General features: G+C 38.9%; 1 protein-coding gene across 2 annotated transcripts in view; it reads left to right on the top strand.

Annotated features, from left to right (window-relative positions):
* Positions 1–21,599, top strand: part of LOC117435677 (vacuolar protein sorting-associated protein 41 homolog) — a 76,986-nt gene that overhangs the window by 21,100 nt on the left and 34,287 nt on the right. For both annotated transcript variants that reach the window (XM_034059032.3, XM_059018733.1), the window contains exons 4-7: positions 7,786–7,863; positions 12,474–12,548; positions 16,279–16,341; positions 18,237–18,302. In XM_034059032.3, coding sequence (XP_033914923.2) covers positions 7,786–7,863; positions 12,474–12,548; positions 16,279–16,341; positions 18,237–18,302 — 282 coding nt within the window. The remainder of the gene's footprint in view (positions 1–7,785; positions 7,864–12,473; positions 12,549–16,278; positions 16,342–18,236; positions 18,303–21,599) is intronic.

Below are 21,599 nucleotides of genomic sequence, written 5' to 3'. Positions count from 1 at the left end.
CTGGCAATAGTCTCCATCTGTCATGTGATTGGTTCACATCACTGTCAGTCCCACCCCTGCTGTCAAATCAACTCAGGGGAGTGCAATTGTTGAAAAAAAAAAAGGGACACAATGCTAGAAAAAAATATATAGTTGTCCTTCTTAAAAATCTACTTGCCCCCTTGCCATCGCACAAAAAATAAGTAGAATATAACTTGTAGGATTTGGGTTTTATTTAACAGTAAAAACAGAATCAATCAATTACAGATTAACAGGGGCGGTTCTAGCCTTGTAGCTTGACTGGTTCACTGGTAAATTCCGTTAGATATACAAAAGGTTCCCTGTGACCCCACCTCACCTCAGCAAATTTATAACATAATAAGTAAATGTTCCTTTCAGTGCGGTTTGGAACACATTTGCTAGTAAATTTAAGTAACATACTAAGAGTACAGCTATAATTAGCAATACTTGGGAGTTATTCAAATATAAAAATAGCTTCTGCCTTTTTTTTCCACTTTCTCTTTACGCTGAGAATCCAAGTCCTGATGTACAGGTGTTTTAGCTTGTTGCATCACAGATACAAAATCATTACCAACTATTACTGCTGCTTTGTGCCAAGTTTCTCTGCATTTTTTACTTTTTTTCTACCAAAATGCATGAAGTATTTACCTTAGGTTCCATCAAATTCTGCAATGACAAAATATGTTTTTTCTTTTGTTTATTTCTATAAATTTTTTAAATGGTGTACAACATTTTATAGCTATTTTTCCTCATCTAACATGTTGTCCCTGATGGCTAACTGGAACACTGCTGAAGCAGGGTGGTCCTGGCTTCATACCCTGATGGGTTTTTCTTTTTTTTGGGGGGGGGGGGGGGGACAACATTGCCATGAGATTTACAGTCTGTATTTTATTTTAAAATAATAATAAAATGTTGTACAGATAATTGCATATATAAGCATTTCATTTATATCATTATAAACATATTTGTCAGTCTTCATATTTTTCATAATCGATGGATTGTGCATGTCCAGTAAATAACTAATATCGCTTCTGTTCAAATCTAGTTTAAAATTATATATATATATATATATATATATATATATATATATATATAATTTATTTATTTATTTTTTAAAATATATGTTTTAAATCTAAAAAATATGGAAAATGGTAAACTAGGTTAGCAACACTAAAATAGAAAGAAAGAAAAAATCATTACATTTTTTGCCAAGGAAAGTTTGTCCTGAAAACCACCTAAACAGTAAACTTCTATCCCAACAAGTAAGTATACGCTTGACCACAAAGTACACTCAAAGTTTTTTAATATAATACACAACACGATTTTCTCTAATCCGCTAATACATTAGTGACTATGGTGTTTTTTTTTTGTTTTTTAACTTTACTAGATTGCTACATTTAAATGTCAGGTTCATGTATTAAGAAAGCAGCATCACTTTTTTTCTAATTTACAAAAAACATAAATAATACCTTAAGTTTAAAAGATTAGTCTGTGCCTTGCCAGAGGCTCTCTTGGCAGCCATTTCTGGGTTTCTTTGTAACCAATAGAAGCTCAGCTTGTTCCACAGTTAGCCAATCAGAAGTGATGGGGGTGGGATGTAAACACTTTTTAAAATGTTTGTGTGTAGGTGCTAGACTTCTGCAATTCAGTTTACAAAAACATGAGTGGTACTCAAGAAATCTACACAGTGTTTTTCTAGCAATAGAACAAACATAAGAAAAATAAATAAATAAATAAAGAATTGTCCATCGGCAAAGTATAACGGCAAAACGTGTTGCCCCTCACACAAAAGTTGTTGTCGGGCATCAGGCAATATGAATTGCACACCACTGCAACTACAGACGTGCTCAAATTTGTTGGTACCCTTACAGCTCATTGAAATAATGCTTCATTCCTCCTGAAAAGTGATGAAATTAAAAGCTATTTTATCATGTATACTTGCATGCCTTTGGTATGTCATAGAATAAAGCAAAGAAGCTGTGAAAAGAGATGAATTATTGCTTATTCTACAAAGATATTCTAAAATGGCCTGGACACATTTGTTGGTACCCCTTAGAAAAGATAATAAATAATTGGATTATAGTGATATTTCAAACTAATTAGTTTCTTTAATTATTATCACACATGTCTCCAATCTTGTAATCAGTCATTCAGCCTATTTAAATGGAGAAAAGTAGTCACTGTGCTGTTTGGTATCATTGTGTGCACCACACTGAACATGGACCAGAGAAAGCAAAGGAGAGAGTTGTCTGAGGAGATCAGAAAGAAAATAATAGACAAGCATGGTAAAGGTAAAGGCTACAAGACCATCTCCAAGCAGCTTGATGTTCCTGTGACAACAGTTGCAAATATTATTAAGAAGTTTAAGGTCCATGGAACTGTAGCCAACCTCCCTGGGCGCGGCCGCAAGAGGAAAATCGACCCCAGAGTGAACAGAAGGATAGTGCGAATGGTAGAAAAAGAACCAAGGATAACTGCCAAAGAGATACAAGCTGAACTCCAAGGTGAAGGTACGTCAGTTTCTGATCACACCATCCGTCGCTTTTTGAGCGAAAGTGGGCTCCATGGAAGAAGACCCAGGAGGACTACACTTTTGAAAGAAAAACATAAAAAAGCCAGACTGGAATTTGCTAAAATGCATATTGACAAGCCACAATCCTTCTGGGAGAATGTCCTTTGGACAGATGAGTCAAAACTGGAGCTTTTTGGCAAGTCACATCAGCTGTATGTTCACAGACGGAAAATAAAGCTTTCAAAGAAAAGAACACCATACCTACAGTGAAACATGGAGGAGGCTCGGTTATGTTTTGGGGCTGCTTTGCTGCGTCTGGCACAGGGTGCCTTGAATCTGTGCAGGGCACAATGAAATCTCAAGACTATCAAGGCATTCTGGAGCGAAACGTACTGCCCAGTGTCAGAAAGCTCTGTCTCAGTCGCAGGTCATGGGTCCTCCAACAGGATAATGACCCAAAACACACAGCTAAAAGCACCCAAGAATGGATAAGAACAAAACATTGGACTATTCTGAAGTGGCCTTCTATGAGTCCTGATCTGAATCCTATCGAACATCTATGGAAAGAGCTGAAACTTGCAGTCTGGAGAAGGCACCCATCAAACCTGAGACAGCTGGAGCAGTTTGCTCAGGAAGAGTGGGCCAAACTACCTGTTAACAGGTGCAGAAGTCTCATTGAGAGCTACAGAAAACGTTTGATTGCAGTGATTGCCTCTAAAGGTTGTGCAACAAAATATTAGGTTAGCGGTCCCATCATTTTTGTCCATGCCATTTTCATTTGTTTTATTATTTACAATATTATGTTGAATAAAAAATCAAAAGCAAAGTCTGATTTCTATTAAATATGGAATAAACAATGGTGGATGCCAATTACTTTTGTCAGTTTCAAGTTATTTCAGAGAAAATTGTGCATTCTTCATTTTTTGTGGAGGGGTACCAACAAATTTGAGCACGTCTGTATACCTGGTAGGGACACTGGATTTGGTGTGACAGACACAGATTGATTTGACAGTTACCACTCACGCAAGTCAAAAATATCCTGTTTTAAAGACTAAACAGAGGTGGCATTTAGAATACAGAGGCCCAACACATGCTACTTTCAATGAAAAAGGGTTACCATCAGAAATAGCCTTTTAACAGAGCTTGTTCTCTTCTGCAGTTTTGCTGGCATTCATTATAAATGCATATGTCACCATTATTTCAGCAGGTCAGTCTGTCTAGATGTCTATCTCTGTACAGAGTATGCCAACTCAGTGTATTCGAGATATCTGAGATATGTCTACTAAAGAAAGGCTGTTTCCATTTTTTGACACATTGCTGTTTTCAAAAATGAGTGGTATATTTTTAAAACACATTCACAAACAGACAGGGGTTAAGTAGGTAGCACCCATCTGAAATGATATTGATCAAGCATCAATCTATTTTTAAAGAAAATTTGCAATCTGAAATTCAGTTTTAATTGATTTTTTTTTTAAAGAAAGAAAAAAGAAAAATGTAAGCAAGCAAGTTGTCACATCACACACTTGGCAAACTGAAAACCTGTGGGCATGTCTGAATGTGCCTGAAATGCATTTATTATGTTTATGTAGTCTGAATAGTATAAAACACCATTTCACAGTGTTGTGTTTTTAATAAATAGGTTTTCCCCAGCAATTTCACAGTTTTTGCTCCAGATGCTGTTTTGCTGATTGCCTCTCAGGCCACATTTTTAATTCCCTGCCACAGTCTATCAGCCAGTGTGTACAGACTGCAGACACACCATTTGTTGTTAGCACACGAAGGCACCTCATACCTCATTCTGACAGCTAACTTGCACTACCACTATAATGTAAGTTAAGAACCTTTTTCACTAGAGTTCTGCTAAATGTATCAATATACATATGATAGGCACAGAAGTATGTATACCGTGTTTCTGCAGGCATCAAACTTGAGCAGTAGTTTGTGCGTCTGTCACATTTTGTCTTGAAGTGTGTATACCTAAGTTGTCCGAGGCACAATGTAATATACAGAAAATACCTGTGATATGTACAGTAGTTATTATTTAAACTTTTTTTTTGGTAAGTGAACTGTCAGTCAGTCATATGACTGATTTAAATAGCCTTCCTGTTAGCCCTGCATTATGACATGTATAAGAGCTGTGCAACCGACTGCCGGGACTACATATTTCACAGTCTTTGACAGTGGGGTGATAGTAGGCAATTAATATTGATTGTATTGCCAGTGTTATGGCAGGTTGTCAGGATGTGAGTGGTGCGGGTAATGATCCAGTGTCCACAACAACGGGCATATTTACAAAAAGTCTTGGGTTTTTAATTAAACAAACCACTCCCCTCTACCAGCAATGGTTTTGGGGAATTTACAGTGGGCTTGAGGTCCCATGGTGCTGTATCAGGTTGAGGTGTGGTGGTAGTGCAGGTGCTCCGTGGTGCTGTATCAGGTTGAGGTGCAGTGGTAGTGCAGGTGCTCCGTGATGCTGTATCAAGTTGAGGTGCGGTGGTGGTGCAGGTGCTCCATGGTGCTGTATCAGGTTGAGGTGCTCCGTGGTGCTGTATCAGGTTGAGGTGCGGTGGTAGTGCAGGTGCTCCGTGATGCTGTATCAAGTTGAGGTGCGGTGGTGGTGCAGGTGCTCCATGGTGCTGTATCAGGTTGAGGTGCTCCGTGGTGCTGTATCAGGTTGAGGTGCGGTGGTAGTGAAGGTGCTCCGTGGTGCTGTATCAGGTTGAGGTGTGGTGGTAGTGGAGGTGTGGTGGTGGTGCTGTATCAGGTTGAGGTGCGGTGGTAGTGCAGGTGCTCCATGATGCTGTATCAAGTTGAGGTGCGGTGGTAGTGCAGGTGCTCCGTGATGCTGTATCAAGTTGAGGTGCAGTGGTGGTGCAGGTGCTCCGTGGTGCTGTATCAGGTTGAGGTGTGGTGGTAGTGAAGGTGCTCCGTGGTGCTGTATCAGGTTGAGGTGCGGTGGTAGTGGAGGTGTGGTGGTGGTGCTGTATCAGGTTGAGGTGCGGTGGTAGTGCAGGTGCTCCGTGATGCTGTATCAAGTTGAGGTGCGGTGGTAGTGCAGGTGCTCCGTGATGCTGTATCAAGTTGAGGTGCGGTGGTGGTGCAGGTGCTCCGTGGTGCTGTATCAGGTTGAGGTGTGGTGGTGGTGCTGTATCAGGTTGAGGTGCGGTGGTGGTGCAGGTGCTCCGTGATGCTGTATCAGGTTGAGGTGCAGTGGTGGTGTAGGTGCTCCGTGATGCTGTATCAGGTTGAGGTGCGGTGGTGGTGCAGGTGCTCCGTGATGCTGTATCAGGTTGAGGTGCGGTGGTGGTGCAGGTGCTCCGTGATGCTCTATCAGGTTGAGGTGCGGTACTAAAGCAGGTGTTCCGGGTGGAAGTGCTGGCTCCGTAGCTTCAGCTCCCGTGGTGTCTGTCTGCACAAAATACAAAAACACAACAACAATGCTCCGGCGTCTTTACCATTTCACCGTAAGGGGCCTGTGGTAGTGTGCCCTGCCCCTGTGTGTATTTTGTTATATGTTGTGTGTGGTGTGTTAATGTTGGTGTATATGCATTGGTGCATGGGATATAAATGGGTCTGTGTAACATGATTGATTTAAAATATATAGTTGTATTTAGACACAGGGATTGCACGATCACTTCACGTGCAGATAAAGTATGTAATAGTATGTGAGCATGGGGATTGCACAAATTAGTTCACATGCTGGGATTCAAGTGAATAATTAATTAGTAATTGAATCCTGGCACAACTGTATATATAGAGGCACGAAGCACTCACTCAGGGTTGTGTGTTCGGTGAGTGGAGAACAGGTGTGGAGAGGAGAATGAATTAAGAAAAGAAAAAAATAAATATTACAATTGCTATTTCGTGCTGGAAGGACCAGCACGATACAATGTTTGTTTGTTTTGACTCACCGTGTTTGTTCGTCCACTGTTTGTTTAGTATTAGTCCGTTTTGTTTGTCTATATTTATTTTGGCCTAAAGTGCCATGTGCTGTGTTTTTTTTGTTTTTTTTTAATCTTTTATTTATTTCATCCAATAAAACACTGAGCACAGCCATTGCGTCTCAGTTTCAACTCCAGTAATGCCTGTCTGTGTGTTCCTTCCGGGTATGTGACGTCATCCACCAGCCAGCCATCTTGTCACAGGGCCGTACTCGCATAGCTGCGTCCCCTTTGTACTGCCAAACTCCTCCCTGTGATGAGCACACTGCCACACTCTCTCCAATTGCCGCGAGCAACACAGCTGATCACAGTAGAGCTGTTCAGCAGTCTTACAGCTACGCCCTTTCACCAAGATGACCGACGTCCGGTTCCCGTCCTACCATCAAGTCGGCCCATCCCTTTGAAGGCGTACCACCGACCTTATTTAGTGCCCCTTCAGGTTGGGAGGATTTAGATTAGATTTACAGTTTGGATTCATTCTCTCCCGTTCACACAGATGTTTTGCCCAGTCTTTCTAAACTCTTTCTCTACATTACAAAGAGATGCCAGGGAGTTTATTATAATGCTGTGTATTTCATCAAGGCAATCAGGATGGAGAAATGAAAGGGTATTCCACAGAGAATGCTTTTATTTTTTATACACAAAAAACACCCATTTCTATTTTTTTTTCTAGTTTTACTAAGCATTGTATATACCATACTCAATAAAGGTCCGGTATATACTATATATAATGTACAGACTACAGATAATTATTTGTTTGTGATAGGAGCAACACTTTTGTACCCAGAATGAATTAATGACTTGTAGTTCAACAGCATAAGCTGACATCAGTTAGTTTTCAAAGTAAAACCTCAGGATTAATTTGTGTACTCTCCGGGTAAAATCGAGTCAAGTCGAAGTTGGGTTTCATTGGTGAAAACAAAAATGCATAATCTTCTGTACATCTCTCCCCTTAATTAAACAGGAAGAATGTTTCAGAAGGCTTTGTCGAGCCATGACAACATTGACCATTACTAAGATGGGAGACTAAGGGAGACATCTAGTACTGAACATGTCACCATAATGTATCAAAAGGCATTTAATGATGGCACTGTTATCCAGTTACAGTTATTGACATTTAAAAAAAAACATGATAACTGGCACAAGATATTTTATTGTTTACATTTTGTTAAAAACAAATTGGTTTATGTGCTTCATTCAAAACGATGCACGAGACAGAGCGAATGGAAGAGCATGGGGTATGATGTATAGAATTACCTGCAGTGCAAGTACTTCATGCATGAATGTTGTAATATAAAATGCTATTTTAAATCTCTGATTTCTTTGTTTCAGTTTTTGGCTCTGGGCACACATTTTGGCAAGGTGTTTCTATTGGACATACAGGGGAATGTAACCCAGAAGTTTGACATTGTGAGTATTCTTTACTGAGCTGTGAAGTCAGTGTGCCTGGTGTGTGAATGAGAAAAGCACTTTTTTAAGAGAAACTAACAATAACAAGCTTGCATAGATTGCCTCTTAGCGTGTGTACTACTTGGACCAGTGTAAAAAAATGCACAGTATGCCTAAGGACTAGGTGAGTGTACTGTGCTGTCAGTTACAGTTTTACAGTTTTAATACAGTTTTAAAAAATAACATTCATTTTAAATGACTATTTAGTGAAACTACCAAAAATGACTACACTATGTGTTCACAAAGAAAACAGTGTTTTTGATAGCATTTGTTGATTGGCATCCATACATAACTACAAACATTCAACCATAAGATCAATTATAGTTAGGACATTACAGTGGGAAGAAAACAATTAAAACATGACCGAAACCAGCCGGTACAATAAATATACACTGCTGTGGGACTTGCTCATTGTACACAAGTTGTATCCTTGATTTTTATATCCAATCAATATACATGCGTGGCAAAGTGGTAATTAGTAGCAGGTGTATAGCAGGTGTGGTGCGGATGCAGTAATCCCAAGAACAAACAGACAACAAAGTACGGGTGAAATGGTTGGTTTAATGATTATTAATCCAATGGTCTAATGACCAGCCAGCAAATAATAATGAGCTGGCAATACACAACAATGTGTATTGCACAGTAGTAAAAAGGGTTGCAGTCTCGTAAACAATAAGCACAGTACTAACACACACAATTAGACACACACACGTTCACAAGTCCAAAGTGAGTGCTCTCAGTGCTTGTGGTGAAGTACAATATAATACATGCTATAGTTGTGAAACAAGTGGTGATAACAAAGTTAATCGTGACGGTAGTGCAGTGTTGATTCTGTTTTGTGCGGCCCTTGGTGACAGCTCCGGATTTGTGTTTAGCCGTCTAGTGCTATATAACAAAAACACAGACAGTTACTGAACAGACAAAACAAACAAAACGCTCACAAACTCCTTTCTCTATTTTTAATTTGGGGAAATCTCCCGGTACTTCCAGTTTCCTCGTCTCTCTGAAGCCCAAGCGAAGGAAAATATTTATGATTCTCCGGCCCCTTTATGCGATCATGCATGACCCCTTGGTAAACGATTGCAGCTGACTCTATTGCCTGCAGCTGCTACCTCGTCTTCTTCCAGGCTGACCGACTTCCCAACCCAGGAAATTAGCTGTCAGGGCACCCCGTCCAAAGCCTTTCCCTTTTGCTACTTAGCGCCCTCACAGGTCGGGAGGGAGATTTACAACCAGAACTCATTATATTCCTGTCACAAAATTATTATTATTATTTATTTCTTAGCAGATGCCCTTATCCAGGGCGACTTACAATTGTTACAAGATATCACATTATTTTTACATACAATTACATTATTTTTTACATACAATTATGCATTTATACAGTTGGGTTTTTACTGGAGCAATCTAGGTAAAGTACCTTGCTCAAGGGTACAGCAGCAGTGTCCCCCACCTGGGATTGAACCCACGACCCTCCGGTCAAGAGTCCAGAGCCCTAACCACTACTCCACACTGCTGCAAGCAGGTTAGCTTACCGCAATGACATTTTTAATTGAACAATGGCCAACTTGATTTTACTTTCAAACTTCCCATTCCTGCACAAGAAAACGATTTATACTAAAAGTTATATACTATATAGTAATCGTTATTAATAGAATACTTAATCACAATACATGTAATTGTGTATTAAATATAGATTGTTTAATTGCATAATATCAAAGTGATCAAATATTTGTTTACCTCCACATATTCCTCATAGTCCATCATAGGGCCTGAGGCAGTTCTGCAATGTCTCTGAGATGACCTTGATTTAATTTATTGTATGGTTACTAACTACATTGTCACCCAAACTCAAGTGTCAATTTCCAGTACCATCACTTCATAGAACTCACATTTTCCTATGTACAAACTATGTTAGACATGTATTTGGTTTTTGATGGGTTTTTTTTTTTTTCTTTTCCCCAAAGCATTTGCAAGCAAAAAAATCTTTTGCACTCTTTTCCATGCTGCAGTTCCCTATGAAGGAACGCGGCTGACACACGTAATTTGCTTCTGGGAATTTGATTTCTTGTAGGAAAAACAATTTTGATGTTTATTTTATTTTAATTTTTTTTTTATACAATGACTCTTCCTGCGCTTATGTTTTTAAATATGTATTTCTCCAGAATTTTTTTTAAATATAATTCTAAATACTTTCCATGTATCTTTTAAGGAACTCAGAATCCCAGACGCTTCATGCACTTCTTTGCATATGAGTACCAATCGCTGCTTTCCCCATGAATGTTAACATGGTTCCTTCAAGTTGACTGGAAGTGTTGCATATTCCATATGATATGAAATTGTACACGACTACTAATGTGATCTCAACTTTTTGTACTCTTTCACATTTTTATACACAGCTGTGCTCTGTTTTTGTAAATACTTACACTGTATAATGTGAATGGTCTATGAATCGATTAATCATAATGCAATCTAATATAATCTTATAAATCCAATTTAATATAGAATTACCAGTCTATCCTGAAACATTCAGTAAAAAAAACAGCTTTGCATTAAAATTAAGTTCCAGTAACATCTTGCTGTTGTGAGTGTTTATAATCATTCTATAATATCTAAAACTCTTCAGTATAACGCATTTCTTCAAAGAATCAAGCCTTTTCATTCTTTGAACTGCTGTGCAGTTCAGTATTCTTCAGAGTAATAGCATATGACTTATCTGTAATAGCTCAGACTTATAATGTAGAGAAACAAAGCACTGATTGAAATTGCGGTTTGGCAGATATTTGAACTAAAGTGACATCAAACGACCTTGGGGACACTGTCAGCTTTTTACGGTTTTTAATGCAGAGTTTTAAAAGGTTTTGTAGCGGTTATTAAAAGACTCTCACCTTTCACTGTTTCAGATGCTGTGTCCTGCCTGTGTAAGGCCCTGTGACTTTTTTTTTTTTTTTTTTTAAACTCGCCCCTGTGCTTCATTTCCATAGGGAGGCAACATTTCATAAAAATAATCAATTATCCATTTGTTGGGCGGAGAGGCTTTACAAATTATACATCAGCAGATTGATTTAATTATTTTTTTCCTGTTAGGGGAGTGTGAGTAAAAGGTGGCTTGACAATAGGTGTCCTGGGAGACAACTTTGCCACAATAAACATAATTAATGGGAACTTCCCATATAGGCGTGATTTTTTTTTTCCCTAATTGAAGGGCTTTTGGTTTTTCTTCCATGGACAGTTAGGTCATTGATTGACGGGACCTGTGTTCATTTGTCTGCGGTTGTTTTTTTTTTTTTTTTTTTCTGGAAGTGGAAGCCGGTTGTGTTTTATAAGTAAGTTCTTCAGGAACTTACTTATACTTGTCTTCCTGTGGAGTTGTACCTGTGGAATTGTAAGCTTCCATGCCCAGCTTAGTCAGTGACTTATTTTATAAACTAGGCAGGTCATTTAACCTTCTTGTTCTTCACTTGTTACAAAACTACTCAAAGGGTTCCTTAAGGACAAGACTTTTCAATTCAATTTTAGCAAGGCTCCTGACATTTCATATTTACTTTTATTATAACCTGTTTTCTTGTAACACTTTTGCGCTGCTAGGAACTGTAACAAAACTATTTTTATAGTGTTTGTACGCATTAAGCCCGACTAAACATGAAACGGTAATTTAGTGTGGATGCTTGAGCTGGATTAATTAAAACGTTTTTGAGTACAGTTCTCGAGATTGGTTAGGTAGTGTGGACAGGGCCTAAAACTAACCCCTGAGACTGAAATTCTGGCATGACACCTAACCTGGAATTTACTTGCTACATTTGGTAAATACTGTACTGCTTGACTTTTGAATAAAGGCCTACCATCCACTGAAATAAAAGTCAGTACATATTTTTTTACCAATATATTGTAATGTTTGTTTTGTTGTTTAATGGTTACACAGTATGATAAATTACAGTTGACAGTAAAATGTTTGAAAGAAAAAAAGAAAGAAAGAAAGAAAGAAAGAAAGAAAGCGAGCAAACAATGTAAGTGTTTCAACTGCTCATTACAGCTTTCTTTGGACCAGCATCTTCAGAACTAGAGATTGACCCAGAACTTTAATGTTTCCACCACAATGTCACAATATTTAATGAAAATCAATATTTATTACATGGTACAAGGTAAAGGTATTGAAACAAATAGGGGTGCCACTGTAACGTTCTCTAACATCTGAAAACTGCCTGATAGGGATTTCTCAATATTACCAAAAGTTACACTCCAAATTAATTGCCACAGTGCTTCATCACACATCACACAAGGGCTAAGAACGAGCCAGGCCTCATTTCACATATGAACTTGTGCGACGTCAAAATTGATTTTTTGACGTTTTGAGTTTGGGAGTGGATTATTAACAACCCAGGCCCCACAGATGAAAGGACAGTTTGTCAAAGCAGATTGCTCAGCCACAATATATGTTTGTGTGTGTGTGCGCGTCTTCTCCCCACCCCTCCGTGCCTTTAGACACTAAATGGATTATTAAACACAGCTTTTGTCTCAGTCTTACGTGTCACGCTTTTCAATCCTGATTAGTTTATGTTTTGCCTTTCCAGAGCCCGGTGAAAATAAATCAGATCAGCTTGGATGATAGCGGGGAGCATTTGGGAATTTGCTCGGAAGATGGCAAGGTAAATTGTTTCTTTATAATACACTGTATTTTTCAACACATTAACAAGATTACCATTTACTTTTGAACAGCAATGTTTTAACAACAACACAAGACATTTTACTTCCCTCAACCCAGGTAGCAGTTGTGTGTACTGTCTGCTTCATTACTGCTGCAGATAGCTCTCTGGTGCCCTCCAGTGGTTGAATAAAAGATAACATTTTTATTTCAACATATTTGATCTAGTACAATAGTTCCTTCAAATTGTTGGTCTACTGTATTATAAGTAAGAATTCTCTTAAAAATAAACTGGGTATTACATTTGGGCGTTTTATTAGATATTACATTTTAGAATGTACCTTTCATGTGGCAGCTATTTATGTTAAGTAGTATGACAGCAGCCTGTCAAGTGTACCAATCGAACAATACAATTAGAGATCAATAGGAAACAAAGCTCCAAGTTGGTTATCTCTTGAAAATGAATACAAATGTATTGAATACTGAGGCTTTTACTCAACGGTTGCATTGAAGTTACTATCTGATACCTAATACTGTTTTAATTGAAATTCCCAATTGAAACAAATAAAACTCTTCTTGGCTATCTAGTATTTATGACTCGTTTCTCTTCTAGAGAGTTGGCCAGCAATTTAAGGAAAATACTTTTTCTTTGCAACATCCACACACACACACACACACACACACACACACACACACACACACACAGGATTAATAACTAACATTTTAAAAGAGAAGAATTTGTCTCTTACATGACTCATTTTGCCTTACAAAATTACCAGCAGAGTGTGGAAGAAAACCCAGACTGAAATGAACTGACAAAGATCTGTATGTGTTTGTCAGTAAGGATTTGGTTACTTTGGTCTTCCATTGTAACTCTTTTATTGATTCACCTTAATGTTGTCTAATGTCTGGGTGTTACAGCTGATATTTAAAGATGATGCACACAAACATGCTTTTGCCTGTAAAGGTTGTGAAAGTATGTAATGATAGCTCCTAATTGTCTTATTCTATTTAAAACCAAGACCATACTGTTGTAGCAATTACTGGGATCCTTTGAGACCCAACTTGACAAATTTTGAGCTCAATCAGCCAGCAGTGGAATTCTGAGCATGTTTGTTTTGTTTTGTTTGTTTTGTTTAAATATACAGTATATTTTTAGATTAGTTATTTGCAGAATCTGAATTTAACAGTTCATATTGTTACTGTATATAAAAATATGTATTATTTTATTATTGAGGTCCTGGCATTGTTACCAATCCTGCATCCTTGAGCTAACCCTGGCAATTGAAATGTAAAAGTCATTAATTCCCCAACCTGATACACAGATTCCAGCCTCTGCAGCTGTGTCCTGGTAGATCAAGAAGAATAATAGATACACATGTTAAAATAAATAGGGAGATACACATATTGAATGTTCAACATCTTGGTACACTACTCATTGACTGAAACTGAACTTTGAACTCTCTTTCAATTTCAGATTCACTCTAAGCACAATGTATTTAAAAGGCTGTTATTCCTGTTTTTACATTCTTCTGTTTTTTTTATTTTATTTTTTTTTGGTGGGGGTGTGCTTCATTTGAAATGTGAAGCCTTTATACCCCAGAAGAGAAAGCAAACGTTACCACAGATTTAAAGATGTCGGTTATGATGACAGCCGCGGGGGAGTGTTGTACAGTACTGGTCATAAATCTGAGCCCACTACCAAACTGCCTTGATTGTGAAGAAATTATTTTAAAACACTCTCTCTTTTAAAACACCTCTTCACAAAGAATATTTCACAAAAACTCTTTCTAGGTGTGCTTTGTGACAGACATCAAGCCCCTTTTACTAGGTTAAGTCACCTAAGATCATATCAAAAGGTCTCCTGATAAATAATTTCACAGGTGCATGAGTAGCAGGGTGTTTCAGTCAGTATTAGGAACGTGTGAGGTAGGTTGCTGCCAAAAACACCCTAATATTACCCCTACAAATCTAAAAGAGGCTGGATTTTGCAATGGAACACTAAGACTGGCTAAAAATCTACATCACCTCCTGGGCCTGTGCATTTATTTCAGCAGACCTTTTGAAGAGATTGTAAGTTGATGGTGCTGGGGTGAACAGTCCGTTCAAAATTCAGGGAAGTATTTCAATATGCGTTCATTTCCAAAACATCAAAGTCATTATATACACTGTAAAAGTAAAAGAAAATATCCCTGAAGTAAAAGTAGGTTGTCAAGGCCTTACCTACAAAGCAAAGCGTGCCATGCAGTAGTTATGAGTTTAACATTTCTTTCTTGTGTGTATTTCAGGCAAAAACAGTACATGCAGTAGACATTGTGCTATTTTTAAATCCCTACTGTAGCCGTTTCTTTTCAATAAACAAAGTGGCAAATGACACATTTTCATAAAGTAAGAACATTACTGAGGTATACGTATAGCCGAACAAGCAAGGGAAAACTTTTGAATCTATCTGTCTATCTATCTATCTATCTATCTATCTATCTATCTATCTATCTATATTACACATCAGGCGGAGCTGTTTTTTTCACTTGCCATTTTTTTCACTCACTCAAATTCTGGCAAGGTGGTAATTTGGTGCAAGGCAAAACATCGAAAATGTTTCGTACAATTCAATATTTTTCAGAGCAGCACAATAGTTAAGCTCAAACTCCCTTAAGAATCATAATATGAAGGGGACGGCGCAATCCTTTGCCTATTACGTTTTTCTTTTTATCAAAACTGGACCCTGAAAAATACTATATATTAACACAGTTTTACACCACAACTCTGAATGCTATAAGCAAATGCTACTGTGCCTCTGATGGAGAAAAGGCTTATTCCTTAAGACAACTCATGCACACCAACAGAGCTTATTGCACTGTAAATGGCATGTGCAATATTAAAAACGTTTGTGTTTAAATAGGTGAGAAATCCATTAAAAGTGTCCACCTGACATATGTTAAAGACACAGGGCAGTTCTGTTTTTAAGGTCTTTATGCCACAATGCATTTATTAGTTACAACTGTAAAACAAATTAGAAACAATTTAATCCCCCTAATTTCATTGTCAGAGTTCTTTTTTTCTGGTTTGGTGACTTTATAGGATCCATTTTTTCAAAATCTGTACTCTAAATACAGTAAATGTATTTACATTATGTTGTTATTATTATTTTTATTGTATGAATTCCTGTGTTATTGGATAGAGTTTTACTTCTAAATATACACTAGCACTTGTCTGGTATTTCAGATTACATATATTATGTTATTGATAGGAGCTGAATGCATCAATATACACTATACACTGTGTTTAGTGGAATCAGTAAGAGTACTTTCCTGGCTTTGAGATTTAGAAAATGCAGTTGTGCAGAACCCTTTGTGAAACAGAAGAGCACTCATTATGTCCAATGTGATTGATCTGGTGCTAGATAACGTACAAATGCTAAGTGTGGGATCTGCTAATTAAAAGTGGTAGAATGTGGAATGTGAATGCCTGTGTTCTGAGGTGCTCTGTTTCAAGCTGTTTTAAAAGTGGAATGTGAATGCCTGTGTTCTGAGGTGCTCTGTTTCAAGCTGTTTTAATAGTGGAATGTGAATGCATGTGTTCTGAGGTGCTCTGTTTCAAGCTGTTTTAATAGTGGAATCTGAATGCCTGTGTTCTGAGGTGCTCTGTTTCAAGCTGTTTTAATAATGTGAAATACCATTCCGCACCACCCAACAACCTCAAGGGTTTCTCTCTGTCTCTCTTTCCTTTGACAGGTTCAGGTATTTGGGTTGTACACCAGAGAAGGCTTTCATGAAAATTTTGACTGCCCCATTAAAGTAAGTAGACACCTTCTCTTCTTGTTTTGGTTTTTATTTTTTTATTTTTTTTAGGGTGGGCACCGGTTTCCCAACAGCGTCATCTTTGTTTTTTTTAGCTTTTGTAAATCTGTTTTTTGAAAATCTAAAAGGAAGCCAGACGCCGTGCAGAGATGCTGCTGTCTGCTGTCTGTGTGTTTGTTCACAGGGCATGGCAGTTGGAGATTGGCTGGCTACGGATCCCTGACCAACCGTTGTGCTTTTATCAAGGACAGATTCATCAAGAATTAGGATGCAGTCCTGTTCCTTTAAAGTGCGTCAACCGGAACAATAAATTAGCCCAAATAATGGCAATCAGTCGGCTTGTCCGCACTTTCATTTGCTGGAAAAAACAATCAGCAGTAATATTAACAGACTATTCAACAAATGTGATAATTTGTTCATTCAGCACTGATGCATACAGAAGCCTAAAAGAAGCCATCAACTCTATTAAGGACAGTAGCTCATACAGCATACAGGCCCAAGTGTTTTAGATTAACCACTGATAAATGTACATAAAATATTATATTCGGGGAAAAAAATGCTTTAGCCAGTTACCAGCTGTTCCATTATACACATTTCTATCAATTACTAGTACTAACATCTACTGTCTTGGGAGCCAAGTCTCATAGAGAGCTCCACCAGATCAAAATATCTGAGGCAGGCCTTCCAGATTTGAGACCCATTGAGAGAAGCTCTCATTACTGACTGCTTGCACCTCATCTACTTTATGATAAACTGAGCCCTTCAGTCTCCCGGCCCGCCAATCTCTCAGCTTTCATCTCTTAATCACAAAAGAAAAAAAAAGGTAATAAAAGGAAAGGCAATCAATAGCCTTTTTAATCCATGGCATACATGACCTCTTGTAAAACATGCTAAATAGATACAGTAAATCAGCTTCCCTTTGATAATACTGGTGTGTTGCTGGAACTTCAACCATCCTTATGAAAGGACAGAAGAGGGTAATGTGGCCAAGAAGGGTGGAAGGTGTGTTTAAAGGGTGGCTTGTGCAGGGAAATTAAAATAAGTTGTTTAGCAGTAGTGCTGGGGGGGACGGGGACGACACATTATTACAGATGAGATTTATAACGAGGGAGGTGAAATAAAAGAAAACAGCCCTGAAAAGTTGAAATTAGTTCAGAGACAAAAATACTTGAGAGGGAAGGGTAATAAAAGAAACTTAAATCCAGTTAAAACATGAAAATAGAATCCTAGTTTTCTGCTGCTTTTCCACCGAAACAACACACAAACTGCATTTGGCCTCAGGCGTTCTTTGTTCCAGCATTATTCAGTTGAAATCCACTAAGGTCCCATCTGTTAACATTATCGATTGGATTAAGAGCAGATTCTCTGAACTTCTCTCTCATTCCTTTACAGTGTCTCCCCAACCAGCCACTATGTATACATGTTAAAATACTTGCAGTTTGACTGTACCACAACCCCCCACACACATGTATTTTGGCTTCATTAGCAACTCACCTTCCCTCTTGGCTGAAAGATAATAGTTTACACAAAAGGTTGCTTGATAATAGCCAAAAAAAAACAATTGTAAATGAATTTGTATGTCAGTTCAGTTTTTATTGCATTTCTATTATCAAAAACATGCTGGTCACAAAACAGTTTGTTCGCATTTATTTTTATTTTTTTCATTTATTGATGCAGAAAAATAACATAAAAAAATAAAATACACGTTTATAATTAAGTGTGACATCTGGATACCTAGGAAGTGATGGTAATTCTTAATACTAAAATTATGTTGGTAACTTCCTTTAAAAAATGTGCCTATTATCATAATTGCTTACAGACCGGGTTAAGCATTGAACACACTTGTACAATGCCTTTATTTAAATGCTGTTATTGTTTAATTATCTTTTCAGATAGTTGCGCTCCACCCGCAGTTTGGAAGATCAAGCAGCAAGCAGTTTGTCACAGGAGGCAGTAAGGTGAATGTCCCATTGAGGTCAAGGAAAATTGAACAGAGGTTAAGTTATTCCTTACTCTCAAAACCTTGCTGATTTCAAAGGGATGCAACCCAAGCAATGTGCTTCACTGCAAGAGCCACCTCCTGCTTCTTTTAGCTCAATGCTGATTGGAATTGCTCTTGAGGGCTGGCAGGAGGATACTGCTCGTCGGGCATGATTTGTAGTGAAGGTCAAGTGTATTACAATGCAGAGGTCCGGCCATGTTGCCCTTCCAAAGCACCTTGACTCCCTCTGTTTGTACTGTGCCAAACTAACCTGCTTTAATCTGGGTAATGGACGGATCAACCAGTTTTTGGTTAGTGCATATAGGTTACTGCCAGTATATTAGGTACTGTCCTTCAATTCTGATACAACCATTTCACAGATGGTTTAAAAATGGCCAGTAGGTGGCATTAGGGTACATACTTATTAGTGTCCAAGAAAGTACATTTTAATGTGGGAAGTATGGTGGTTATATAGTAGATATCAAAATCAGTTAGTATTGCTCAGTGTAAAATGTTGTTGCTCACTTACAAGTGTAGAACACTACCATGCTCCAATGGCTTGTTTTAGTAATTGAGCTGCATTTGCAGTGTTGTTGCCATTGGGATTCAGCTTCAAATTTAGTGTTGTGAGCTTTCAGTCCCAAAGCAATAGCTGAGATCTCTTCCTAGAGACTTGTTTAAGCTTACTCTTTCTTTTAATACACACTGGATCCTTATTAAAGGATAACAATAAACGTTATTTCACTCAAATATTACTGATTTGTTTCCCTCCCTCTGCCTTTTTATATTTAATAATATCCCAGAAAGCATGAGGAATAGATTGATAAAAATCTATAAACTTCAAAGGGAGGTATATCTTGATGCACACGATTCAATATTGTGCGGAAATCACTCTTGTTAGTTCAATATTATTTCCACAGTGCTTTGTGACCTGGTCTCACACAGAGACGCAGAGTAATAACAAGGTTTCTATAACATCCATTCATCTTTAAAGACACTTTTGAAAACCATTACAAGAGTAAATAATGTAAATGGTAAATAGACGTCAACGCTTGGATTTACAGACATCTGAGCTAAAAACATTGAAAAGAATAATACAGTTGCATTGTTCCAGAGTTCTCTTCAGCAGGGAACAAAGTCCTGCAATGAAATAGAATGGACTGAAAGAGTCAGGGTAGCCTACCCCTGGCCAAAGAGATTGCAAGTTTACTTCCTTCCTTTGTTCTTACTACTTATACAAAAATGTAGTTAATGTCCATGTGGGTTGTGTTCTTGAAAATGTGCAATTTAGTTTTTCAACTTCAGAATTCAGCACTACAAGACAATGCCTAGAAGTTGGAATAATGGCAGGATGCACCATTTCTCTACTGGCTTTTACCATGGCAATGGAAGTAATCATTAGGGCATCAAAATGGGTAGTGGGAGGAGAGCGCTTGGCTTCTGGAATACGACTATCACCAATTCAAGCATACATGGATGACATGACAACCATGACTACAATAGTAGCCTGCACTAATCGGTTATTGGGCAAATTAACAATAACATTGAATGGGCACAAATGCAATTCAAGCCCACTAAATCAAGGAGCTTCTCTATAATTAAAGGAAAAGTAGTAGATAAAATGTTCTACATTAATGGTGAGGCAATACCAACAGTGTCTGAGAAGCCAGTGAAAAGTCTTGGGAGATGGTACGACGGGGATCTAAAGGACACAGTTCGTGTGGGAGAAGTTAGACAACAAGCAGTGGAAGGGTTGAAGAGCATAGACAGCAGCACTTTACCAGGCAAACTAAAACTTTGGTGCTTTCTGTTTGGTCTACTGCCGAGGCTGCTGTGGCCACTGACTGTGTACGAGGGTTCTTTGACGACAGTAGAGAAGCTGGAAGCTTTAATCAGTTCATACATCAGGAAATGGTTGGGAGTTGGGGGGTCTTGGTCTCAGTTCAGCTCCTCCTACATGGCACAAGGCAGCCCCAGCTCAATGGAGGAAGTTGGTAGTCAACGAGGTGCAAAAGCAGCAGGAGGAGAGGATGAGGTGTGTAAAGACCGTTTCCCAGGCCAAGCAGGGAGAATGGATGAGATGGGAGAGTGTGGAACAACGCAAGATCGACTGGCAAGACCTATGGACAATGGAAGAGCAGGATCAGTTTCCTCATCAGGTCAACATATGATGTTCTCCCATCACCACTGAACCTAAACCTCTGGGTAGGAGAGGATCCCTCATGTCTTTTGTGTTCATCACCTGCAACATTAAGGCACATTTTGACAGGACATAAGGTGGCTCTTAGCCAAGGACGGTTTATTTGGCGCCATGACCAGGTGCTGCGATGTTTGACCTTAGCACTGGAAGACAAGCGTAACATGACCAATAAGTTGCAACCAGTTCCATCAAAACATTACACACAAAAGACAACATTCCTCCGCCCAGGAGAGCAACCACCAAGAAAAGGTGTTAAAACCAAGCCTCGTCCAGGACAACTGGAAGCTGCTAGAGACTGGAAAATGCTGGCAGATGTTGGTCAATGGCTTATTTTTCCACCTGAGATTGCCACCACTAACCTTCGACCAGATATTGTCTTGTGGTCTGGATCAGCACACCTTGTTCACCTGGTAGAGTTAACAGTGCCATGGGAGGATGCTGTAGATGAGGCGTATGAGAAGAAGAAAGTGCGGTATGCTCAACTAGTCACTGAAGTGGAACAGCGAGGATGGAGAGTCTGGGTTTATCCAGTGGAGGTGGGTTGTCGAGGATTTGCGGCACACTCTACAAGCCGGTTTCTCAGAGACATCGGATTCAGTGGCCAAGAGTTGCGTCGCACAGTGAATAACTTATCTGAAGCAGCAGAGAGGAGCAGCAACTGGCTGTGGTTGAGACAGAAAGATTCTGGTTGGGGATCTCAAGCACAATAGAAAGAAAGAAATGCTGATGTACGCGTAAGTAAGCTGGGCTGAGTTGAGTGGGGGATGGAGGGGGGTGATGTTGGGACGCCAGAATCACCTTCTAGCCCTCTTGAGGTGTCGTGGGCTAGTTGACGAAACACAGAGGATGGAAGATGCCCACTTGAAGGCCCCAGAGATGTACCCTACTTAGCTCAATCCAGACGGCTGTCATGCTGATGCGCTGGGGAGACCGCACTGTGGTTGATCCCCGGAGCCAGCATCGCAGCTGCTGTGTGTGCTGATGCGCTAGGGAGGCAAAATAAGCTGATCCCTGGAGCCAGCATTACACTTCAGCCATCAACACCAGGCAGAAGGATATTTACATCATCATATC

Source organism: Acipenser ruthenus, chromosome 3 (assembly GCF_902713425.1).
Source record: "Acipenser ruthenus chromosome 3, fAciRut3.2 maternal haplotype, whole genome shotgun sequence".
NCBI lineage: Eukaryota > Metazoa > Chordata > Actinopteri > Acipenseriformes > Acipenseridae > Acipenser > Acipenser ruthenus.
Note: the sequence above shows the minus strand (reverse complement) of the source record. Positions and strands in the feature narration are given on the sequence as shown.